This window comes from Chiloscyllium plagiosum, unplaced genomic scaffold (genome assembly GCF_037043375.1).
Source record: "Chiloscyllium plagiosum isolate Xiang-an unplaced genomic scaffold, Cpla_swu_hap1 HiC_scaffold_9, whole genome shotgun sequence".
Classification (NCBI taxonomy): domain Eukaryota; kingdom Metazoa; phylum Chordata; class Chondrichthyes; order Orectolobiformes; family Hemiscylliidae; genus Chiloscyllium; species Chiloscyllium plagiosum.
Window position 1 is genome coordinate 82,647,071 of NW_028270147.1, and position 26,789 is coordinate 82,673,859.

The 26,789-nt window shown below is 39.8% G+C and overlaps 1 protein-coding gene across 2 annotated transcripts in view; it reads left to right on the top strand.

Annotated features, from left to right (window-relative positions):
- LOC122554598 (dynamin-3-like) overlaps positions 1-26,789 on the top strand; it is a 215,331-nt gene that overhangs the window by 50,152 nt on the left and 138,390 nt on the right. For both annotated transcript variants that reach the window (XM_043699882.2, XM_043699891.2), the window contains exons 4-9: positions 13,504-13,707; positions 14,982-15,080; positions 19,706-19,866; positions 20,745-20,887; positions 24,183-24,318; positions 24,936-25,003. In XM_043699882.2, coding sequence (XP_043555817.1) covers positions 13,504-13,707; positions 14,982-15,080; positions 19,706-19,866; positions 20,745-20,887; positions 24,183-24,318; positions 24,936-25,003 — 811 coding nt within the window. The remainder of the gene's footprint in view (positions 1-13,503; positions 13,708-14,981; positions 15,081-19,705; positions 19,867-20,744; positions 20,888-24,182; positions 24,319-24,935; positions 25,004-26,789) is intronic.

A 26,789-nucleotide genomic window follows, 5' to 3' on the forward strand; every position in this document is an offset into this window, starting at 1 on the left:
GAGCAGAATATCTCCCCTGAAGCAGCGCTGTGCACAAAGAATAGGCAGAGGAAGACATTTGAATTCCACCAGGAGATTCATTTACGTGTTTTTAACAGTATCACTACCTTAATGTACTTGAAAATGCTAATAAATTAGAAACTTTGTTTCATGACTCTATTGTCTGGCTGGGTCCATTGTTGCTGTCTGCACTCCAAAAGGCCATTACCTGTGTGAATAATGTTATGAATGAAGTCAAAGATGAGCCAAGCAATGTAGTGTATGGATTCTTGACTATGGAAATGATTGGTGTTGATTTGGTTTGGCGTACAGTGGGTTTAGTGTTGTTGTGCCATATGGCTTCATGCACTCAGTTAAACTGAAATGTGCCTGCTGTGGGCATCTCTGGCAACTCACAATGACTAGACGTCATAGAGTCATAGAACTGTACAGCGTGGAATTAGACACTTCAGTCCAACTTGTCCATGCCGTCCAGATATCCTAAATTAATCTAGTCCTGTAGAGGTGACCTCATCACATCTGGCTTCTTATTCTGCTACTACTGCTGTTCCTATTTCTTATTTTTGTTATTTGAATGTGAGAGTTGCTGGCAAGGCCAGTGTTTATAGTCCATCCCTCACTATCCTTGAGTGCTAGCAAATTGTTTTCTTGAACTGCTGTTGTCGATGATTTAAAGAATCCCACAGTACCGTTGATTGGAGTGAGGTGCTAGGGCCAGAAAGAAGATACTTTGCAGAAGGTTCCTGAACCTCTGATTCGCCTGGTGCTTATCTGTTCTGCAGCTCAACAGCCTAACTGAGAGTCAGTTTGATAATCACCAGAAACTTATATTTAACCTATGGACAATTATTTTACATTATCTTTTACCTCCAGTGGTGAGTTTTCTGAACTCCTTAGCAAATGAAATCGGAAAGGAAACCAACATGTTCGAAAATCTAAGGAGATTTTCCCAGAGAATGAGTCAGTGAATGAATTTGGCAAAAACAATTTTGAAAGCCTGAAATTCTTCATATATCTCCATATGCTGTACAGAGAAAGCAAGGAGCTAATTAAGTTTAAGTAATACTTGGAGACCTTTCACAAAGAATGCATTGCAAAGCTATGAACATCTTTCCAACATGAAAAGAAAGAAGTTTTCACAGTAACGAGTTTAGTATACGATACCGTGGACCATACAGAAAGGTTCAATGGCCATATTTCGAGCCTCATGTGGCAGTAAATAATTTAGTCTTGCCTGCAGCAGACTTCTATAGCTAAAATGATGTTTGGGTAGTCAAAGACAAATAGAATTGCAGTTGTGACCCCCTCACACAACAGAATTGGGCTGATCACTGTTAATCAGGAAACTAGGCAGAACAAGCCCCTGAAATGGGCACCTGAGTTTCCTCTTCAAATTGCCGTTAGCTCTGAGGGTCCTGATGCGCACACACGCTGACATTGGTGCACACAACCAATGGAAGAATAATATTCTTGGAAACATTCTGTTCTACTCCCCTCTCCATGACCACTAAGTAGCAAAGGGAATACTCAGAGTGTTACAGGGGTATATGAAGGGCAGAAATATTCCCAGGGATTATGTGGATGGATTTTGTACTGAAGGTGCTTCAGCTGTTCCAGCCTTTAATTGAGGCCTGTATCCCTTGGTGAAGAGAGTTGCTCCATCCATTGTTAAGACTCACTGCTTTATTCACAGGAAAACACTGGCAACTAAAGAACCGAGCGCAGACTAGGTAGTGTCCCTGATCACACCAGTTGCGAATTGCATTACACCTCATCTATTTTGTGCGCATCTATTTGCAAAACTGTGTGAAAACACGGGATCTGATGATGTTGTATTTCACACAGAGATCTGCTGTTTATCAGGAGGAAGGGTACTTTGAATCGAGGACTTTACTCCTTCCACTAGCAGAGAACTCATTGATTTTCTTTGAAAAACAGATTTGACTTGATTTATTGTTGTCACAAGTACTGAGATACAGTGAAAAGTGTTGTTTTGTATGCTCTACAGGCAGATCATACCACACAAAGTGTATCAGGGAGTAGTACAGAGTGCAGAATACAGTGTTACAGTTGCAGAAAGATGAATAGAGAGAGATTAACATTTGAGAGGTCTGTTCGAAAGTCTGATAACAGTGGGGAAGAAGCTGTTCTTGAATCTATTCATATGCATATTCAAATTTTATATCTTCTGCCTGTCTTAGATGTATGTGAACTAAACACTAAATGAATTGAATATAAAGACGCAAAGCAAAAGCACAAATGTTCTTCAAATGGATGATCAAAACATAGCATATCTGAAGAAAATTACATTTTGGTAGAGTAATATGCTGAATTTAAATAATAATTTTATTTTCAGCCATGTTTTTATCTGAAAATGCAATTGAACAGCGTGATGCCTGAAAATGAACTTTGTATCCTTTTTTTCCCGACTTGGATGTGAAAAGGTTCAAGTGGGCCCAGACTCTCTCAAGTGTCAGTCTGAAGATTTGGAGTTGTCCGCAGCTGAAATTGAGCAGGTTATTGAAATTTCACGCAATTGATTTTTACAAAATACAACTTCTAGAATTTGGATCAATGTGATGGCTAACTATCCTGGTAATCTCACTATGCACATGGGAAGTAGTGGTTCCTTTTGCCAGCATGTATCTGTGTGAAGCAGTTAATATGAATAAAATCTCAATACTAATCAATCCTGGATATCATATCAACCACACTGCCAAAGTTTGTGAAACTATATTGTGAGTTGCATGCCTATATATGTCCCATTAGGCTCACTGAGTTCACAAAATTGTTTAAAAATTAAGATTTTTCATAAAAGTGTGATGTATGTTATCTTTAAAGTACAAACTTTCAAAAATACTGAATATCACTGTGCTGCTATTTTGTCTTTATTGGTATCTATGGTCACATCATTTGCATGTATTAAAATGAGATTAGGTGAGAAATTAATTTGGGAAGCAATGTTCTAGTTCCACATCAAAGATTGAAAGTAGAATTGCATAAGCTGTTGCCATGAAGTTTGACAACAGAATACTGCAAATAAGGAGAATAAAGTCCCAGGATGTTGAAGTGCCCTCCCAAATTGCCCCCAAAAGTAATGAAGGTGCACATTTAGAAGGATTCCTATAGGCAATGAAGCAGCTGCGTTATATCAGAATTTAAAAGAATTTGCAACCTGTCAGTTTCATAAATCCACTGTTGCCCACTGTGTTCTTGCCAGTTGACCTTGACGTGTTTCACAAAGCCCGGGAAACCTTGTTAAAGGCAGAATGCTGGGTTAAATTTCAACTTAATTGCTTCTTAATATATTCAAAACCAGGTTGCCACTTTCGTATGTGTTTCCCACACATCTGTGAGCGTGAACTGATTAAAAATGAAGTAAACAGGATTATGTTGGGTTTCTGATGTGCCAGCATTTTTAATGATTCCAGCTTTTGCCGCATCAGCTTGTTGTGAAAATCCTCAACTCCAATTTCCACCTCTTTCTCCATACTCTTGATTCCCTTGTTGATTAAACAGAAAATAAGTTTACTTAGATATTGGAAATAAAAACAGAATGTGGCACCAATAGCTGAGAGTGAGACTGAGTTAATATTTCAGGTTAATGACCTTACAACAAAGCTCAAACCTCCGCAAGGGCCGGTGGTGCTGTTGGAATGTTGACCATTAACTAGCAGATGATGAAAGCCAACCCCTCATTCTTCTTGAAAACTTTTCTTGAACAATGATCCTACTAGCAAGCATTAAACAATCATTTCCCAGTCTCTCTGATCTCCATTTCACTGGAAATCTTCCCTCCATGACATCCAACATTATAGACACAACCCTGAACAATCTATTTTTACCTTCTTCCTAAGATCCACCTGTCAGACTGCCCTGATATACCCATTCATGATGAAGGGCTTTTGCCCGATTTTCCTGCTCCATGGATGCTGCCTGACCTGCTGTGCTTTTCTAGCACCACTCTAATCTTGACTCTAATCTCCAGCACCTGCAGTACCCACTTCTGCCTATACCCATTCTTTTAGCCTTTTCATGCTCCACAGAACTGATTTCTTTCTAACTTGAATATGTTTCTTATCTCCTTGTCCAGTCTCTTCCAAACTCCATCTGTGATTCATGACTGCAAATCAAGAAACTGTTCAGTAACAAACATCTGCCTTAGTTTTAACTATTCTTCTTTCAGCATGCTTAGATCTTGAGTTTGATTATTTTATTTACATTGTGTTCCTAGCTGCTGGTAGCTGTGTAACTGTCCAGATATGATGGGGTTCTTAGTGCCACCTCTGCTGGTTCAACAGGTTAAATAGGTTAAGTTCATTATGAGGAGCTGTTCATTTTCTGTTGGTTTTACTGCCATTTAACTTGCTAATATTGCTGTGGTCTCAGCAAAGACCTAAACTAAACTGATATGCACACTATCCATAACATACTTAAGGTAGTTGTGATAATGAATTTTTGGATTGCAGCAGGTGGATTATGGGGATAGGGAACCATATTTGTCCACTGTTATCTGTTTATAGTCTCCAATTTTAAATTATTTCTTGGCCAACGGCCATTTTTACCTATAGCACCTTCTGAAAGTTTATGAATAAAAATACAATTATCGGTGGTAAACCTGTGCTCCCATTATCATTAATGGAGTCCATTACAAACCAAGCTCAGCTTGTTTCAAATAATCAGAGATCATTAATGCTGTAGTTTCATATCCAATGTAACATATGAAAGATAGGAAAGGTTGTGAGGATCGGTGAGTCTGACATGACTGGTGGGTTGTCGGTAGGGATTCTGAGAGATAGGATTTACATGCATTTGGAAAGACAAGGTCTGATTAGGGATAGTCAGCATGGAAAATCATGTCTCATAAATTTGATTGAGCTTTTTGAAGAGGTGACCCAGAAGATCCAGGGAGAGCCAGGCAAATGGATATAAAATTGGCTTGATGGTAGAAGACAGAGTATAGTGATAGAGGGTTGTTGTTCGAACTGGAGACCTGTGACCAGCAGTGTGCCACAAGGATTGATGCTGGGTTCACTGTTCATCATTTTATATATGATTTGGGAGTATAGGAGGCATGGCTAGTAAATTTGCAGATGACACCAATATTGGTGGTATAGTGAAGACTGTGAAGTTTATCTAAAAATACAATGAAATCTTGATAAGATGGGCCAATGGGCCAAGAAATGGCAGATGAAGTTCAATTTAGATAAATGTGAGGTATTGCATTTTGGTGAGGCAAACCAGGGCAAGACCCACAAATTAATGGTAGGCCCTCAGGTATGTTGTTGGACAGAGGGAACTAGGTGTGCAGGTTCCTTGAAAGTGGTGTTGCAGGTAAACAGCGCGGTGAAGGTGTTTAGCACACTTCTCTTCATTGGTCAGAGCATTAAGGGTAGAAGTTGAGATATCATATTGCAACTGTACAAGACAGTGGTGAGACCACGTTTAGAATACTCCATATAGTTCTGGTTGCCCTACTACAGGAAGGGTGTTGTTAAATTAGAAAGGGTATAAAAAAATTTATAAGGATGTTGCCAAGACTGGAGGGTTTGAGTTATAGGGAGAGGTGTGGACCTTCATCTCTGGAGCGTCAGAGGCTGAGGGGTGATCTTATGGAAGTTTATAAAATCATGAGGGAGTGTAGATAAGGTGAATAGGTACAGTCTGCTTCCAAGGGTAGGGAGAGTCCAAAACTAGAGGGCATAGGTTTAAGATGAGAGGGAAACAATTTAAAAGAGACCTGAAGGGCAACTTTTTCACACAGAGGGTGGTGTGTATATGGAATGAGCTACCAGAGTAAGTGGAGGAGGCTGGTACAATTACAACATTTCAAAGACATTTGGACATGTACGTGGACAGGAAACATTTAGACGGATATGGGCCAAACACAGACAAATGTGACTAGTTCAGTTTAGGAAACCTGGTTGGCATGGATGAGTTGGACCCAAAGGTCTGTTTCTGTGCTGTGTGACTCTGACTCTGACTCATCTAATGCCTTCCATCTCTTGAATAGTTTTTAGTTCTCTGGCCCTAACTGTTTCAATTTAAGTGGACATCAAATCTATCTACGTCTCCATCTCCCACCAGGATGGTCTTGGGGCTCTCCATGCCTGTCTTGAACTGAAGGCTCAACCAGTCCACTCTGCCTGGTGGACAATTTATTTCTTCAACTCCATTCTCTTCTTCCATATAAAAGGCATTGCTTTGGAAACCCACATTGGCCTTAGCTATATCTGCGTTGGTTTTGGCCATTGTGGAACATTCTTGTTCCAGTTGGATTCAAGTCTCCTCATGCATCTTCTCTTCCAGAGCATTGTCTGTATCGGTATTATTTCTTGTTCTTACCCTGAAAAGAAAATTTAATCAACATTGATTCCAATTTCTACTCATCTCTTGCCAGTCCCAGCTAATGGTCATCAGTTTGAAATGTTAATTCTTTCTCTCTCCACATTATTTTGGCTGAAGTACTTGGACATATGTGATAGACACATAAATAATGCATGGAAACCTAAGGAACGTACAGGCCTTCTAAGAGACATGTGAAATTAACAGAATATTATTCTGATATGGGAGGAATGCTGAATAGTCACAAAGATGAAGAGGAAAGGAAACCATAAAGAGAAAAAGAGGCTACAATGGTTATGGATATGTTAAGGGATAAGGTTAAAGGCAAAAATATGGAAAATGAAGTATAATGTGGGAAAATATGAAATTATTCATTTTGGTAGGAATTTTTTTAAAAAGTATCTAAATGGTGAGAGATTGCATATGGAGTCATACAGCATGAAAACATACCCTTGGGTCCAACTAGTGCTTGCCAACCATGTTCTCGAACTAAACTAGTCCCATCAGCCTGCGCTTGGTCCATATCCCTCCAAATCTTTCTTATTCATGAACTTATCCAAATGTATTTAAAATATTTTAACTCTACCTGCAACCACTCCTTCCTCTGGAAGTTCATTCTACACATGAACCACTCTTGGTATAAAAAAGTTTCCCCTCACGTCCTTTTCTCCTCTCACATTAAAAATATGCCCCCTAGGTTTGAACTTCCCACCTAAGGGAAAAGACCTTATCTAAGCCCCTCATGATTTTATAAACTTCTATAAGGGCACCCTCAAACTCCTATACTCTACTGAAAAAGGTCCCAACCTATTCGGCATATTTTTATAACTCAAACCCTCCTTTCCCAGAAACATCCTGGTAAATCTTTTCTGAATTCTCTCCAGTTTAATAATGTCCTTCCTATAACACAGTCTTCCAGAAGACCCCTCACCAATGTCCTGTACAACCTCAACGTGGTGTCCCAACTCTGATACTAAAAAGCCTGAGAAAAGGCAAGCGTGCTAAATGCCTTCTTAACCACCGTGTCTACTTGTGATGCAACTTTGCAAGAATTACATACCTGAACAGAACAGGTCTTTCTGTTCTACAACACTACCCAGTACCCAACCATAATAGTATATGTACTGCCCTTGTTTGTTTTATCAAAATGCAATCCTTCACATTTATCCAAACTAAACTTCATCTACCACTCTTAACATGCAACAAGTTCTGGGCACCCTCTTGCATTAGAAGGTTAGTGTGCAAGGACAGCACATAATTAGGAAAGCTAATGGATAGTACTTGAGTATTGCTGAGAAAAGACAAGTTTAACCAGAACAATTCTCAAGAAATTCTATTTCCAAAATCGAGGGAAAAGGGCATTTTATACTGTATGAAAATAGAGTGCTGATTGTTCGTTTGGATTCACATTGCCAGAGGCACTACTAGAGGATTGCTAGAGAATGCACAACTTATCTGAAAACTGACAGCGACCAAAAATTTTGTTAGAATCAGCAGGTTGACTCTCGTCAAGATATTTCATGAGGAAATGAATCTGAATATATGTAGGTTCTATTTGACACAATTGTGCAACACTGAGCCCAACTGACAATCTTCAGTTCATTGTCAGTGTAATCCTTAGCACACTCCGGATTGTTTAGCAGATATTATCTAATTAGAGTCATAGAGATGTACAGCATGGAAACAGACCCTTCGGTCCAACCCGTCCATGCCGACCAGATATCCTAACCCAATCTAGTTCCACCTGCCAGCACCCGGCCCACATCCTTCCAAACCCTTCCTGTTCATATACCCATCCAAATGCCTCTTAAATGTTGTAATTGTACCAGCCTCCTCCACTTCCTCTGGCAGCTCATTCCACACTCATACCACCCTCTGTGTGAAAAAGTTGCCCCTGAGGTCTCTTTTATATCTTTCCCCTCTCACCCTAAACCTATGCCCTCTAGTTCTGGACTCTCTGACCCCAGGGAAAAGACTTTGCCTATTTACCCTATCCACGCCCCTCATATTTTTGTAAACCTCTATAAGGTCACCCCCTCAGCCTCCGATGTTCCAGGGAAAACAGCCCCAGCCTGTTCAGCTTCTCCCTATAAAATTATGTAATTCTACCCAATGTTGGACACAATGTTTTGAGCTTTTCAACAATGGTCGGGTTGAGTACAGTCAGTAATTTACAAATGGCCAAAGGGAGATACTGTTTGATATGATCTGCCAGTATTTAGTCCGTTTCACATTGGCACTGAGATTCATCTACCACATTACTCGTGTGTTAAATACAATGACTTTTTCGCCTGATGGTGAAACCTTTTGTGGTGAACCCCTTTATGTTGCTGTTGCAGTGTGAAGCTGCTAAATTCACTGTTGTTCAAATGTTTTAGATACCTTCGACCCTTGCAGGATAATCTGAGGTAGACTGGCCACTTCTCAGGACCAAAAGTGATAGCCTTAAGTCTGTTCATGAGTTTGCCTTATATACAGCGAGAAATGATCTGTTCAGGTTCGTCATTTTTCTGGAGAATGACTTTGATACACCTTGTTTCAATATCAAGCTCAGAATGTTGTTTGTTGAAAAGGGAACTGAATATAAAGTAGAGAGGTTATGGAGGTTACCACATCTAGTGTACTATATTTAAGAATTGATGCAAATGCACTGGAAGCAGTTCAGAGGGATTTATCAGATTTAATATCTGGAATGGGCAGGTTGTCACATGAGAAAAGGTTGGACAGGCTAGGCTTGTAATTCCTTGGAGTTAAAGAGTAAGAAGTGACTTGTTTGTAATATGCAAAAATCCTGAGAGGTCTTGACAAGGTTCGTGTGGAAAGAAAGAATGTTTCCTTATCTGGGGGAGAGATCAGGATAAGTTGTTTTCTCTGAGGGCCATGAGCCTTTAAAACTCTCTTCCAAAGATTATGGAATCACATTCATTTTAAGACTCAGTTTAGATAGATTCTTGATGAGCAAGGGTTGAAAGGTTATTAGGTTATGAAGGAATGTCGTAATCACTATTGAGTAGCAGAGCAGACTAAAGTGTCATATTTTCCTCATTATGCGTCTGCTTCATATATTCATATGTATCCTTGAGGGCGAGATTTTTCCATTCTCACCCTGGGAAAACATGCATTCAGCAACCAAAAATGGTGGCAGGGAGACTATAAATGGAAACTTCCCAATTGATTCGTGACAGTTGCTATTTCATCCAGGAAGTGGAACAGGTTGCTACTCAAAGCTTACTCAAGGTGGCATTTAAATGTCTACCTCAATTTTGAATTTTCTGAATTTTGAGATTTTCAGTGAGTTGGATGGGTTCTTGAAACCTGTGTGAACCTTTTCAAGGTCAATCAGTTAATTAATCATGAGAGCGGCATGTTGTTGAATCAGGAACCTTCTAACAGGTACTTTTAAAAGGTGTTGCTAACTTCAAATACCATAACTAAATGCTGTGTAATTAAGTCATTGTGTCTTTCTTACAGTGATAGCTAAAGGGTTCTGTCTTCAAATGTACGTGACAGTTACATTGACTGGCATTCAATGAATTAGAGTATTTTCTAAGTGGGTGTGCATTCAACAGAAAGTCAGATATTAATGTACAACCTGGATCTTGTACTTTGGCTTTTACATTGATTTAAAGTTCAGACATCTAAACCTTTGGAAGCCATCTCTTCTGTCACCTTCAAAAACTGAGTGTTTTCACTTATGCAGGTTTTGTTGACACAGCTGTGCAATGAAACCTTATTCTGAATGCTTGGCTATATTTCAGACTCACCAATAGATTTTTATCGCCTGAGGTTATCAGTGCAGTACACTTAAAGGGAGTGTGAACGTTGTTTGATTTATAGTTTTAGGAACATTTAATATAGTTTGTGTTTCTTTGGAGTGTTTTGAATGGATATTTGTTTATCTTGAAAGATTTAAGAGCACTTAAGTTGGAGTACTTTTTTTAAAGTATTTGAGCAGCTTTGTATTTGACAATTTTATGAGCACCAAAGAGGGGCACATTTCTTAAGTGGCATGTCGTGTGTATTTCAAAGATTTCTCAGTGCTATTATGAGACTCATGAGTTGTGTCCATCAAATTATACTACATGAGTGATTATAGAGAGAGAAATGAAGATATGAAGGGGCATTGAGGGAGCAAGATAAATGGCGACGGTGTGCAGGTAAGGATGAATAACAACCATTTTCAGAACTAGGTTAATGTCACAGTGAATAGAAGCAGGCCTTCTAACTTGACTGCCTTATCATCTCTATTTGCATCCTATGCCTGTTTTGGGAGACAGAGGCCTAATTCCAACCAATGCTCAATTTCTGAAGTGGTATTCACATATGTTTATTCAAAAGGCAGGAATGAATAGTCAAGACCCAACCTATGATTCCCAATGTAAAGGGGAAATCTCACCCTTTGCCTTAGTGTTTATTGAAGAATTAATGAATAGAAAAGTTCATTTGCATATGAAGTCAAGATGATTTTTTTTAAGTAGATATACAGAACAGAGCAGGATATGAAAAGTCAGTCAAATTTAAGGAAGACAAAACCCCACATTCAGATGGATTGCATCTGAGAAAGACCAGAAGCTAATGTGGAAGCAGAAATATGCATATTTAAGATGTTTAAAATGTTTATTGCATATGTAAGGAAGAGGATACATATATATGGATCAGATTAGTAAGAAGTAATTAGATCAAAGGAGGCTTATGTGAAGTACACCAGCATAGACCAGTTAGGCCACATGGTGTTAATTCTGTGCAATTCCTATTATAGAATCTCAGTTTGTCATAATAGTGATACAAACGTGTAAAGCTTGTTTCAAATTTGTACTCCTACATAATCCAAAATCAGAATTCCAAAAGATTTTTCATGCATTATAGAAGTCTGAGAAGTGTGATGTGAAAATATCTCTAATTTCAAGGGCCCTAATTTGCTGTTAATCAACTTTACTTTTTGAATGTTGCTTTCTGCAAAGATGCAAGCAGCACAGATCACTAAATCATGAGGAAGATAAAATGTGACTTATTTCTCAATTTATGACATCAATTGCTTTTAATTTATTTGACAAAATTTACACGCTGAACATTACAGTATTTAGTATTTATAATAATGATAAATATGAGAGAAATAAAATATCTGGATTTTTCAAGCAGTAAATTAATGGTAGATTTTAATTTGTTGTTACTTGTAACTTCAGCTTTGCAGTTCAACTAACAATTATCTTAGACTTTATGCTTAAGCTTTTATGTATCATGTTTTGCCTCATCTTCATGTCTGTTTTACAGTGCAAAAGTATATGCGTTATAGAATGTATATGCGGTTTAAAAACCAAATGTAAATTAAAAGTTATTCCTGCTATCCTACTGTATTGAGTTTAGTTAAGATGTGAGCCTTGCATTTCCAAACACTGACAAATGGTAATTAGTCATTAAAATGAGGTGTGACAAAGTGAAATAATATGTGCTGTGCAGCAGTGTAACTTTTCCACCATTCATCTGATGCCCTCTAAGGTTGCTAAAATTAAGGCAGTTTTAAAATTGTGACCTTGTCATCTAGAACTGATTTGTGAAACCTGTATTATTTGAGTTAAAAATCACACAACGCCAGGTTATAGACCAACAGGTTTATTTGGAAGTACAGGCTTTTAGACCGCTGCTCCTTCGTCAGATAGCTAGTGAGGCAGGATCATAGGACATAAGAATCAGTCTGACTCAAAGTTGGAATACAGACAGACTCTAACCTCACACCTTAAAATGCATTGTCTGAACTGAGATGTCATCTTTTTTTTATAAAACCTTAAGTTACCTCAGGAATGTGACTTGAAAGTAGTTCTGGAATTTACATATTAATGAATTGAAACCTGCAATCCATTCTAAGTGATTAAAGACTTAACAACAATCTAAGGTTGTTCAATACATCGCATCAGTTGTATGACACTTTGATATAATCCATATCATGTATTATTTGAGGTAGGGGATGTTATTGCTTGGAAAATGTTGTTACTTCAGTACCCTGAGTCAGGATCAGGCCTTCTCAAGTTAGGTACAATACAGAGAAGTATGCAGACTTCAGTTCTTTCTCTGTTCCTTCATAAATGTGCGTAAATCTCAGACTTAGAACTGTCTCCACTATGGCACAAGTGTGATACTTTTCCATGTGCCATCCTTTGGGGCAGAATGTTAGTTGATGTCGCATTAGTGAAATGGGACTTGTCCGTTCTAAAGTCACATTTCACAAAATTCTTGCATTGACTAGATAAAGGACACTGTTGTCCCATAAGTCTGAACTGGGTTTGGGTCCATGATGAGTTGATTCAAGCCCAGTACAAGAGATCAACATGAGCAGGATGTTAGCTTTTTACTGTACCTAGAAATAATGTATTTTACATTGTTGAACTTGTATCATGTCAGCTTGAGCTGGTGTATAATGACAGTTCCACTGCGTTAATCAACATTGAATCCACATTATAAGGATTCAATGATAAAGTGCATTAATAGCTGTCCTAATATCTCAGTCGATAAATATATATTCCTAATATATACCTCCAGATTATGTTTAAAAAAAAAACAACCTTACAAGGGGTAGTATGAGTTACTATAAATGTTAACAACTCTAGCCTAAAAGGGAAGAAAATGTCTGATAGGGTTTCAGCACCTGGTGGAAAATGCCTTATTTGGACAATGGCTGAAGACTACATTGGTCACTTACATCGAAAAAATAGCTTTTGAAGGCTAAGAACAAAATATGATGTAAAGAAGTACTTTTTTAGTTACTTAGTGGCTACTTACCCAATTTGGTGCCAGAATGTAGAGTTTGTGCAAAGTATGTTCCACCAGTATGTCCCTTAAGTTTGAAAGCTGATTCATAGCTGCATCATTGGACTTGACTTGCTTAAGGAGCTTGCTCACTGAAACAAGAAACACTTAGGTTAAACCTTTTCAAAGTTATAGCGCTAATTCATATCTGAAGGATCAACTTCATTTGCCAGCTTAAGTCCGCCAACTCCATTTTGAGGCCATTACTAACATGTTAGCCCCAATTTTAATTTTTGTGTTTTTAAATATTCAATCGCAAAGATTACATGGAATTGGAATAAAGGAATGTTTGTACGTACTTTGCATAGATGAAAACAGTAATAGTTATTTACTTGCTGTTTTCTTTTTACTTTACAGTGTTAAACCTGACCCTGATTGATTTGCCTGGTATCACTAAAGTGCCCGTAGGAGATCAACCACCAGACATTGAATACCAAATCAGGGACACAATAATGCAATTCATCATTCGAGAAAATTGCCTAATTTTGGCAGTGACCCCAGCTAATACTGACTTGGCTAATTCAGATGCACTTAAGTTGGCAAAAGATGTTGATCCTCAAGGTAAGGCTCCTTTATATAGATGCCCGCAGCTGCGGGGAAACTTTGGCTTTTGGAAAGGGTATTTGGTTTCTTTCCAAAGAAGTACATAACTTATATATTGAGGTGTTGACCAAAGGAATCTGTATTTCTAAATACTGAACACATGAGTACTGCAGCAGGATTACAAATATCAGTGTTAGCATATCTTTTGTCACAATTATATATCTTTTACATTTTCTGAGGCAATCAATCAACTTGTATGTTTTGTTTACCAATATTTGTAGATTCATTAAATTGGGGAGGGGGATCATTGTATTCCAAAGGTGACCCCTTTTCATTGAATCCCTTTGATAACAATGAGCATCAAATGAGTTTAGTGCTGTTGAAATAAACTCTGAAATCCCCATGCTTCTAATCCAATATAGTAAAGTCCAGATCTTCATATAGTAAAGCCAGGTATATTGGAAATGCAAAAGACAAGATTGTGTGTGCTTCACTGTATAACCTAAGCTAATTACTTATGGTTTTCTTGGATCTGGAAGGAAAACGATTCCTGCTTGCAATTCAAATTTTTCTCTCATTCTTGCGTCCATGTAGTTCATAGAGTCAGCTTGCTGCAAATATCTCAAAACAAACACCAACAGGTATGTGGGAAATTGGTTGTTGCAACGTTTGGTCCAGTTTTCCCTGTTTTAGGAAAGGGGAAATACCTGTCCTAACTGGGACTAAAATAGTTGCCAAGAGCAAAAATATGATCCAGTATTCTGTCATATTGTGCACTTGTGTGTCATCATGACCTCTTTGATGATCTGGACCTTTGTGTGCCAAAAGTATGAGAGGACATATTTTTCAGAACTGAAAAAACTTCAGCGTTCTGTAGAAGAGCTGAACCAAACTCGAAATGTTAACCTTGTTTTTCTCTCTCCGCAGATGCTGCCAGACCTGCTGAGGTTCTCCAACAGTTTCTGTTTTTTCTTTTCGATTTCCAAACGCTGAAGTATTTTGCCTTTATGAGTACATGTGTTAGGTTATTTTCTAAGTTTAATAAGCATTAGTAAATAATTGTTAAATATTATCTCATGCTTTTTTTAAAGCTTTATTTTTATTTGTAAAAACTCCATCTCCTTTACAGTTTTATAATGGGTCATAGCTGTGCACTGGGAATTATTTAAAGTAACTAGTTGATGTAACATATCACTGTCACCCGTCTTAAACAAAGTAAAACTAATCTGCTGGCTGAAAAGTATACTTAGTGAAATCCCTGTTTTAAAAATCAAATCTTCTCATTTGTTTAGGTTTGCGAACAATTGGTGTGATAACCAAGCTGGATCTAATGGATGATGGTACAGATGCCAGAGATATATTGGAGAACAAGATACTGCCTCTTCGCAGAGGTATCAAACAAATTTGGTCCATTGTAAATTAAAATCTTTTAGAAAATCAATTTTCAGAACATTGTAAGCCTGTAACAATAAATCACTCGTTACTTTTCTTCTTTATTCTTTTGTGGGATGTGGTTGTTGCTGAAAAGTGCAATGTTTGTTGATGATGCATAATTGCCCTTGAAATGGATGGTTTGGTAGGATGTTTCAGAGCACTGTTAAGAGTCAACCATATTTCTGGTGTATGAAGTCACATGTAAAGCAGATGACCAGGTAAGGATGTTAGGTCCCCTTTTGGAAGGCATATGGGTGAATTGGATGTATTTATAGGACAATTACTGATAGTCTAATGGTCACAATTACCAACGCAATATTGCAGATGAATTAATGGAATTTAAATTTCACTAGTTGCCATGGTGGAATTTGAATTTAAATTCCTAGACCATTAGCTTGGCCGTCTGGATTACCACTATGCCAGCAACAAGCCCCCTAATTGTCACAGAATGCTTTGCTTTCAAAAGTATCTTTTTAAAATTGAAGTTGAGCTTTGCCAGTCCCTGCCAATATTTGTAAATGTAAAACCAGAACGGCCTGGCATTTAGTAAAAATGTTTTTTTTAACCTGATCATGTATGTACAGTAGCCATCTTGCATTGCAGACATGTGGCATGGAATCATGCTCCTATCTCTCAGGTAATGATTTAGCAGAGCAGCCTTGACCGTCCAGTAGACGTGAAGCTACAAAGTAACACAAGGCAATCATCTATGTTTCTATAACACCTTCAAGGAAGTGGTATCGCTTTAACCCTGTTCTAAGAACACGAGCTCTGGAAACAAGTGCAATCGCAAAGATTACCCTGCAAAATTATGCAGAATCTGTAGAAATTGTTCAGTGGGATATGGCAAAATTAATAATCGACTTGCCAAATTAGTCAGAAGGGACATTCTTGGGAATTGAGATTACACGTATCTCAATGTTCACCTTAGTAAGCTGCTCTTCTGAAATATGTTTTGTTTTTTGCTTGTTAACGATAAAGTGATATGGACATATGAATTCAAAACTCATCATGGCACTTGTTAATTTGTTCCAAGAGTGTGGCACTGGAAAAGCACAGCAGGTCAGGCAGCATCCGAGGAGCAGGAAAATTGATGTTTCAGGCATAAGCCCTTCACCAGGAGTGAGGCTTGTGGGCCGGGGGCTGAGAGCTAACTGGGAGGTGACTGGGGGGAAGGTAGCTGGGAATGTATTACGTAGATGAAGGCGATAGGTCGGAGAAGAGAGTGGAGTGGATAAGTGGGAAGGAATATGGACAGATCAAGCAGGCGGTGCTGAATTGGAGGCTTGGGACTGGGATAGGGTGGGGGGGGGGGGGAGGGGAAATGAGGAAACTGTTGAAATTCACATTGATTCTATGTGGTTGCAGAGTCCCAAGGTGGAAGATAAGGCATTCTTCCTCCAGGCATCAGGTGATTGGGGTTTGGCGATGGAGGAGGCCCAGGACCTGCATGTCCTTGGTGGAGTGGGAGGGGGAATTAAAGAGTTCGGCCACTGGGCAGTGGGGTGGTTGGTGCGGGTGAACAGAGATGTTCTCTGAAACGATCTGCAAGTTGGCGTCCTGTCTCCCCGATATAGAGGAAACCATATTGGGTGCAACAGATACGTAGATGATGTGTGGGGAAGTACAAGTAAATTTCTGTCGGATGTGGAATGATCATTTTGGGCCTTGGATGAAGATGAGGGCGGGAGCTGTGGGTGCAGATTTTGCATTTCCTGCGTTGGCAGGGAAGAGAAGATTCCGGGAGTTGGGTGTGGGCGGGGGGAGGTGCGTGGAGCGTGGATCTGAAAAGAGAGTCACGGAGTGAATGGTCTCTCTGAAATGCAGATAGGGGTGGGGAAGGAAATATATCCCTCGTGGTAGGGTTATTTGTAGGTGGCGGAAGAGGCAAAGGATGATGCGATGTACCTTGAGGTTAGTGGGGTGGAAGATGAGTTTTGTCTGGGGTTACACATCTATCCACCATGACAAAAGCCTCCAACCCCCCTGTTTCTTCCTCTCATGCCGACCCAACCAGTACCTTTCAACTGACACTCTAGTTCAACTTACCCTCAACAACTTCTCCTTCCAATCCTCCCACTTCCTCCAAACCAAAGGGGTAGCCATGGGCTCCTGCATGGGCCCCAGCTATGCCTGTCTCTTTGTCAGGTACATGGAACAACCAATCTTCCACAGCTACACCAGTACCATTCCCCACCTTTTCCTCCACTACATCGATGACTGTATTGGCATCACCTTGTGCTCCCACAACAAGGTTGGACAGTTCTTGAAATTCACCAACGCCTTCTACCCCAACCTCAAATTCATCTGCACCACTTAGGACACCTCCCTCCCCTTCCTGGACCTCTCCATCTCCATCTCTGGTGACCGACTAACCATGGACATCTACTCCAAACCCACCAACTCTCACAGCTACCTGGACTACACCTCCTTCCAACCTGTCTCCTGTAAAACTGCCATCCCTTATTCCCAATTTCTCCGTCTCCACCGCATCTGCTCCCGGGATGACCAAGTCCACCATTGAACATTCCAGATGGCCGCCTCCTTCAACGACCACAATTCCCCCCAACATGGTGGTTGATGCCCTTCAGCACATCTCCTCCACTTTCTGCACCTCCTCCCTTGAGCCCTACTCCTCCAATCTCAAAGAGGACAGAAACCCCCTCAGTCCTCACCTTCAACCCTACCAACCTCCGGATACATCACATTATCCTTTGCCACTTCTGCCACCGATAAACAGACCCCACCACTAGGGATATATTTCCCTCCCCACCCCTATCTGCATTTTGGAGAGATCATTCCTTCCGCAACTCCCTTTTCAGATCCATGCCCCCCACCAACCCACACCCCACTACTGACACCCTCTCTTGCCAACACAAGAAGTGCAAAACCTTGCCCACACTCGCCCACCTCCCTCCCCCCCTCCATCCAAGGGCCCAAAGGATCCTTTCACATCTGACAGAAACTTACCTATACTTCCACACACGTCATCTACTGTATCTGTTGCACCCGATCTGGTCTCCTCTGCGTCAGGGAGACGGGAAGTCAGCTTGCGATCATTTCAGAGAACATCTCTGGGACACCCGCACCAACCAACACCACCATCCTGTGGCCGAACACTTTAACGCTCCTTCCCACTCCACCAAAGACATGTAGGTCCTGGCCTCCTCCATCGCCAAACCGTAACCACCCAACGCCTGAAGGAGGAACGCCTCATCTTCCACCTTGGGACTGTGCAACCACATGGGATCAATGTGGATTTCACCAGTTTCCTCATTTTCCCCTTCCCCCATCTTATCCCAGTCCCAAGCCTCCAACTCAGCATCACCCTCTTGAACTGTCCTAACCTGTCCATCTTCCTTCCCACCTATTCGCTCCACCTACCTCTCCGACCTACCACCTTTGCCCCACACCTTCATCTACCTATCACATTCCCAGCTACCTACCCCCCAGGCCAACCCCCTCCCATTTATCTCTCAGCCTCCTTGGCCCACAAGCCTCATTCCTGATGAAGGGCTTATGCCCGAAACATCGATTTTCCTACTCCTCAGATGCTGCCTGACTTGCTGTGCTTTTCCAGCAGCACATTCTTGACTCAGATCTCCAGCATCTGCAGTTCTTCACCTAATTAGAGTCATAGAGATGTGCAGCATGGAAACAGACCCTTCGGTCCAACCCGTCCATGCCGACCAGATATCCCAACCCAATCTAGTCCCACCTGCCAGCAGCCGGCATATATCCCTCCAAACCCTTCCTATTCATATACACATCCAAATGCCTCTTAAATGTTGCAATTGTACCAGCCTCCACCACATCGTTTAGCAGCTCATTCCATACACGTACCACCCTCTGTGTGAAAACGTTGCCCCTTAGGTCTCTTTTATATCTTTCCCCTCTCATCCTAAACCTATGTCCTCTAGTTCTGGACTCCCTGACCCCAGGGAAAAGACTTTGTCTATTTATCCTCTCCGTGCCCCTCATAATTTTGTAAACCTCTATAAGGTTACCCCTCAGCCTCTGACGCTTCAGGGAAAACAGCCCCAGCCTGTTCAGCCTCTCCCTGGAGCTCAGATCCTCCAACCCTGGCAACATTCTTGTAAATCTTTTCTGAACCCTTTCAAGTTTCACAACATCTTTCCGATAGGAAGGAGACCAGAGTTGCATGCAATATTCCAACAGTGGCCTAACCAATGTTCTGTATAGCCGCAACATGACCTCCCAACTCCTGTACTCAATACTCTGACCAATAAAGGAAAGCATACCAAACGCCTTCTTCACTATCCTATCTACCTGCGATTCCACTTTATTAAACAAATTATTTTAAAAATTGGTAAAAGTGACTATAATTGGTATTTAAAATCTAAGTGGTTTACTAAAAAGTAAACTTCTCTATATGCAATTCCAGCCCCATGCCAATCTATTTGACTCTTAACTCCATTCTCAAATGTCCTAAAAAGACATTCAGACCACCATCTTCTCAGGGGCAACTAGGGGTCAGTGTTGGACTTGCCAACAAAGCTCATATCCACAGTATGAAAAAATAAAACCATGAAGCTCCTATGTCTGTTTTCTTCGCTGCTAGGATACATTGGTGTTGTCAACAGAAGTCAAAAGGATATTGAAGGAAAAAAGGACATTAAAACGGCACTTGCAGCAGAAAGAAAATTTTTCCTTTCTCAGCCAGCATATAGACACATGGCAGAACGTATGGGAACACCATACCTCCAGAAGCTGCTTAATGAGGTGAGTTGTTAGAATGGAACACTGCATAGTGTTTACTGTGATTATTTATGTGTTAGTTTAATTGTCTGGAGGTATTCTGCTGTGCATTGCTAATAGAATACTTTGAGGTAAGGTGAGTTTGCCATTCATATCCAAGCTGAATTTCATGAAAAGGATGCTGTTCTAAAATTACAGTAGATTCATTGCATTTTCACTTTCAGCTACTTATCAAATATAAAATAAATTAGTCAGGAGTGTGATGAAATACTCCTCACTTACCTAGTTGAATGAGCTCCAACAATATTCAAGATGCTTGACACCATCCAGGACAAAGCAGGCTGCTTAATTGGCGCTTGATTCAGTCACAAACATTCTGTCCCTCTACTATCCATGCTTGGTGGAAGCAGTGTGTGCCACCTACAAGATGCACTGCAAACCTTCACCAACACTTCTGAGACAGAGACTTCCAAACTCATGATTACGTCCATCGAGAAGGACAAGGACAGTAGATGCATTGGAATACCTCCTCCTACAAGTTCTCCTCTAAGCCAGTCACTGCCCTGACTTGGAAAAGTATCGCTGTTCCTTCACTGTTGCTGAGTCAAAATCTGGAATTCCCTCCCCAGTGGCATTGTGAGTCCACGTATAGCATGTGGACTGCAGCAACTCAGGAAAGCAACTCACCACCACCTTCTCAAGGGCAACTAAGGATGGGCAGTAAATGCCTGGCCCGGGCAGTGTTGCCTACATCCCAACTCTGAATAAAAAAGTACTTAAAATGTTCTGAGAAAGACATAGAACAACTTAATTTAAGTTGTCTTTTCAGAATGTATTGACATATCTATTTATTTTCCTGAATGTAGCTTGTATAGTTCAATATTTTGTTTCTTTTTCTTTAGCAACTAACTAACCACATTCGGGAAACACTTCCAGTATTGCGCAACAAGCTTCAGAGGCAGCTGTTATCTTTAGAAAAAGAAGTCGAGGAATATAAGGACTGCCGACCTGATGACCCTGCCATAACAACCAAAGCTCTCTTGCTGTATGTTAATTATGCTTGATTGATTATGAAACTTATTTGTTTAACTGTATGGACTGTAGCGATTCCGTTTACTTGAAGATCCCTTGTGGATTTAACCACAGCTAAAATTATTACATACAGTACAAAGTGATTTCTAGGCGGATCCTTGGCCTGGGGTGCTGCAATGCAGAATGATCCTAGCCTCTGGTCACATGATAAGATCATGGCCCATCTACAAATTGAGTTCTTAAAGCAGCGCTGCTTTTAAAGCAAGATTACAACATGGATTTCTTGAACTTTGTGTGATAATTGTTTGTGGTTCTCAGTCCTAAATGACTTAGCTTTAATTTTAAAATAACCCTGTTTGTTCCAATTGCTCTATTGGTAGAAATAGTTTTGTTTATCTACACTACCAGTGTCTTTATCATTTAAAAGAAGGTGATTATTCCGCCTATTGTGTCTGCACTGGCTTTCCAAACATGCATCATGTACTGGTGCTATGCTCCTGCCTTTTTGTAACTTTGCCTTTTTTTATCCTATCTGAATAATCATTCAGTGCTTTGTTGAATGCCCCAATGGAATCTGATCTAAGCACTCCTGTGTAAAAAGATTTTTTGTAATATTTGCTACATCTGTGCCCTTTGATTCTCGACTCTTTAGTAAGTGGAAACAGTTTCTTGTGGATTACTCTATCCAGACCCCTCGTGATTTTCAAAACTTTTTTTTAAGAACCCCTACAATTTGAAACAGGTCATTCGATCCAATAAGTCTATAACTAACCCACTGAAGAGCATCTCACCCAGACCTGTCCCCCTACCGTATATATTTCATGGTTAACACGTGTAATTTAGACATTCTCCCTGTGTCTGCATGGGTTTCCTCTCACAATCCAAGGATGTGCAGGTTAGGTGAATTGGCAATGCTAAATTGTCCATAGTGTTCAGGGAAATGTAGATTACATGCATTAGTCAGAGGTAAATGTAGGGGAATGGGTCTGGGTGGGTTACTCTTCGGAGCTGCTCGTTGGATGCTGCCTGAATTGCTATGCTCTTCCAGCACCACTGATCCAGAATTCCTGTGGTTAATGGCAATATCTAGAATCTCTATGTCTTGTAGAGATTTACACATGCAGTTTTAGGGAGCTGGTAAGGTCAGTAAGGTCAGAATTGCAAGCAGTGCACGTTTTGCTGCTTTACACTAATATTTTTCAGTTTGTGTTAAAAGTTCACTCATACAATGCCAATTTAGATTTTTATGAAGCCATGAAATACAGTCATGGCGACGACATTTTAGCACCTTCGCATAGCTTTGAAAATGAAATGGAATTATATTTTTTGAAATATTGTACTTCAGAACTTGTTATTTTGCAAAAGTAACACATGAGACTGTTGAGCATTAGTGGCTATGTCAAAGCTTCTTAGAACATGTATCAAAGACCACTGGATTATTCTTGTGCTGTTGACCGTGAAAAATAAAGGAGCTACTGAAATTTGAGAGGTTGGCTTAATTTTATAATGGAACAATGCACGTAAATGATATCCTAGTCATTATCATGCAATTGCATAAATGCAATTTACAGAGGGCTAACCTCACAAGCTTCCTGAAGAAGGGCTAATGCCCGAAACGTCGATTCTCCTGTTCCCTAGATGCTGCCTGACCTGCTGCGCTTTTCCAGCAACACATTTCCATCTCTAACCTCACAAGCTGTCAGTTACCAAAATTTCAAACTAGATCTATCCTTCTAAAAATTTTTTAATAACCCAGAATAACTGGTGTTCTAGAAGGTAATGCTTTAATGAGGTTAATGTTCATGTCTGGTTGGTTTTACTCATTCTAAGATGTCACACACAGTCATTAGTTGGAGACAAGGAGATCTGCTGTAACTTTCAGAGGGAAAAGACATATCTGTACCAGCTCCGTGCTGTCTGAGTAATTTTGCCTGACTAAATGTAGTGTGACTAATTGCTATCATGCAATAAGCTCTCCTTGTTATCACAGAACAGTGTCACTTCTGTAGATTATCTATGGTGGTGGATCATTGGACAGGCCCAAAACAGGGGAAGATTTGTGGCAGCTCAGTACCTCAAACAACTCTTAAGCAGTGCCGCATTCTAGTGGAGGTGGCAACACAACAAGATACAGCTGGTATCATGTGGGAAAATACCACAACTGTATTTTAAATGAAAAACATATTTGCCAATAGCCTCAGCTATTTGTCAATGATTGCCTCTCTCCCTTCAGTTTTTTAAATTGTCTCATGTGATTTTAAAATGCAGTCTCAAGAATGGCATGTCTATCTCTCTCTTTCTCTCTCCCTGTCAGCTCAGTGAAACTTCAAAATATGGCAAAAGTGGGTACTGCAGATGCTGGAGATTAGAGTCAAGATTAGAGTGGTGGAAAAGCACAGCAGGTCAAGCAGCACTCGAGGAGCAGGAAAATTGATGTTTTGGGCAAAAGCCCTTCATCAGGAATGGTGACGAAGGGCTTTTGCCCGAAAAGTCGAGTTTTCTGCTCCTCGGATGCTGCCTGACCTGCTGTGCTTTTGCAACACTATTTTAATCTTGACTTCAAAATATGGCAGTCAACCATGTTTCAAGTTGGCTGATTTCCTGTTAAGACTAAGTTTCCAGATTTAAATTTACAAAAATGGTATAATTTAACAAGATCTGTTTAAGCAAAACATGGCACTCAACAAAATATTACATCTGTATTAGTCAATGAGTTTAATGTTGACTATTGGATTGCTGTTGAAGACAGAGCATATTGACCTGATTCAGTAGTGAAGTTTGGCTTTGATACTGACAACCTGCGTTTAAATTTGCTTTGTGAGCTTAATGGGTTATAATAGATGCCAAGGTGCAACCCATCACTCTTTGGTCTTGGGAATGTTATATTCTTGGGATGCTGATAGAAGTCCACAAAAAGATGCTTGGGAAGTGTGATATTAAGGCAGTGGCTTGAATATTTTCTGACTGTTTCTTAATTGGAATACCAGTACTCATGGACAGATATGTGCTTATAACCTCTCCTTAATATCAATATCAGAAGCCTAATTAGGAGACTGATCTTCATGATGTTTCAAGCAGGCACTCAGTAATAGGGCTCAGTGGACTTATTGAAGATAATGGGGCTGTCAGCCTCATTTTTATACCTTTAATGACCAAATAAAAATTGTTATTGATGCATGGAGTAGGAGGTGACCTGGGAGGTGGGGAAGACAGTTGAGTTACATAAATGGAATTGAGTCGTTGGTTTGTCCTTAATTATTATGCATGTGAAAAAGATAATTACTAAGCATGCTTTTCCACTTAATCAGGATGGTAAAGCAGTTTTCTGTGGATTTTGACAAAAGAATTGAAGGATCGGGTGATCAGGTGGATACATTAGAATTATCTGGTGGAGCAAGAATCAACAAAGTTTTCCATGAACGATTTCCTTTTGAACTCGTAAAGGTATTACTGTTTCCAGAAACATTTAATTTGAAAGTAAGAATGAATTAACAGACAGTAAGATGGAATCAAATAATTAACAATGTTAGATAATGACAATGAAGACAGTTGTATTACATGCTTCAGTAGTTATTTTAACCTATCTATTAAAATGTTAAATAGAAGACAATTCATAGAGCATCATTCTCACTACCGATTGTAAAGTTCATTCTAAAGTTAAGAAATAATGCATCCCAATAAGTTGAATAAAATATATAATAGTTGCCACATGTAAAAAGAAACAATTGCAACATTAGGAATTCTCAAAAATGCACTTGTTCTTGTTTTAGTTCAATTAGATTGTAACATTGCTATGTCTTGTTGAATAATGTCACAAATGTTCCGAAGTGTAATCATTATATTCATTGTAGAATTTAACATTTTTAAAATTTTCACTTCAATATTTTTGATTCATTGTTTCAAAGCTTAGAATTAGTGACCACAATATGTGCATTTTTAAAACTTGAAAACTCAAAATGAAGAGACGGCAACTTTATTTTATTTGCATTCCATAAGATGGCTGCTGATGTCACTGTTTCTCACTTTCTGATGTGGAAGACCATATTCTTTCAATTTTATAGATGGAATTTGACGAAAAGGAGCTGCGGCGAGAAATTAGCTATGCTATTAAGAACATCCATGGTATCAGGCAAGTTGATTCTATGGACTATTGTTGAACAGTTCCATGAAAGTTATGTATTTTAACTGATTAAGTAGAAGAAAATCAAATTATATACGTGCACCACAGCCTGTTATTTTAAATCCAATATTCTAAATCAGGAGTAATCTGGATAAACAATAGTAGCAATATTCATCTGCTAAAAGAAAGAAATCAATGCTATCTTCACTTGTATTCTTTACAGCTTTTACTATTAAGATTGGAACACATGGGCAAGATAAGTATTATAGAAGAGACATTACTTTGGAAGCAATCTCTCAGATTGCATGTGTTATAACATAGTATATTGCAGGACAGAAACAGGGCATTTAGCCCAGTAGTTCTCTACTGATGTTTACGTTTCGCATCAGCCTCCTTTTCTTTTTTGTGTAATCCTGTCCTTTCATTCGTTCGTCTTGTGCTTATCCAACTTATATCTATTCAATTCATCTCAGCTACTCTCTGTGGTAATAAGTTCCACATTCTAACCACTCTAAGTGAAGAGGTTGTTGCTGATTTATAAATGAATATCTTATGTTTATGGCAAATGTTCAGGTTGCTCCTGCATGTGAATTGACTTTTATTCAATTAAATTGTTTCATAACTTTAAAACCTTGATGAGCCCATCCCCCAGCCTTCAGTCTTCGAGTGAAAAGATACCGTTTATTCAATCTTTCCAGACTGCTAAAACCATTTAGTTCTGGTATAAATCCAATTTTTTTTTTCTGTAAGCAATACAGAAATTGGCGGAAAGGCTCAGCAGATCTGGCAGCATCAGTGGAGAGAAATCAGAGTTAATGTTTCGGGTTCAGTGACCTTTTTTATTGCACCTTCTTTTGCGGCTCACTATCCTTTTTGTATCTAGAGACCTGAACTCTCCACAGTATTTCATGTGTGACCTAATTCAGATCCTGTATAAGCTTAATAGAACTTTTCACATTTATCCTTCCAGAAATTGATCTCTGTTTCTACTTTTACTGATCTGGAGCCCAGATCTCTCTATTTCTCCACCCCAAATGCTAATGCTGCAAAATTCAGTCAGGTGTGTAAATCAGCACTGGAATTGTGATGAGCTAATCACCTGCATCTATTCCTTCTGAAATAAACAGCACTTAAACTTTATGCTGCCTGTGCATCTAACCATGATTGTAGTGTGGTGCTAAATTTGCTGTTGACTGTGCATATTAGAGAACGACTTAAAAAATATTGGGTCTGTGGACTAGGAGTCCAATGTTGAAACTTTATTGCTGGAACAGCACAGCAGGTCAGGCAGCATCCAGGGAACAGGAGATTCGACGTTTCGGGCACAGGCCCTTCTTCAGGAATGATTCCTGAAGAAGGGCCTGTGCCCGAAACGTCGAATCTCCTGTTCCCTGGATGCTGCCTGACCTGCTGTGCTGTTCCAGCAATAAAGTTTCAACTTTGATCTCCAGCATCTGCAGACCTTACTTTCTCCACTAGGAGTCCAATGCCATGATGACAAATGGCACTTCCTCTGGGGAAAACTGAAGGCATCCTCTGCAGTGGTCCACAAAGCAACGTGATTGTGTGCTGATTGCATGTTATGTGGTAGCCAGTTTCTTGTCGTATGCATGCTGCCCTCATGCGCCTGCATTGTGAACTGGGACCATTAACCAGGTTGTCAATGCATGGCTCCTGTTACCTAACTTCTCTTTTGTTTCTCCTGGTATCTGAAGTGCTGATGTAGCACCAAGCTAGTGCAGAATAAAGACCTCATGACTGCTGCCAAGTTCCTGGGCACTGATCTTTATGACAT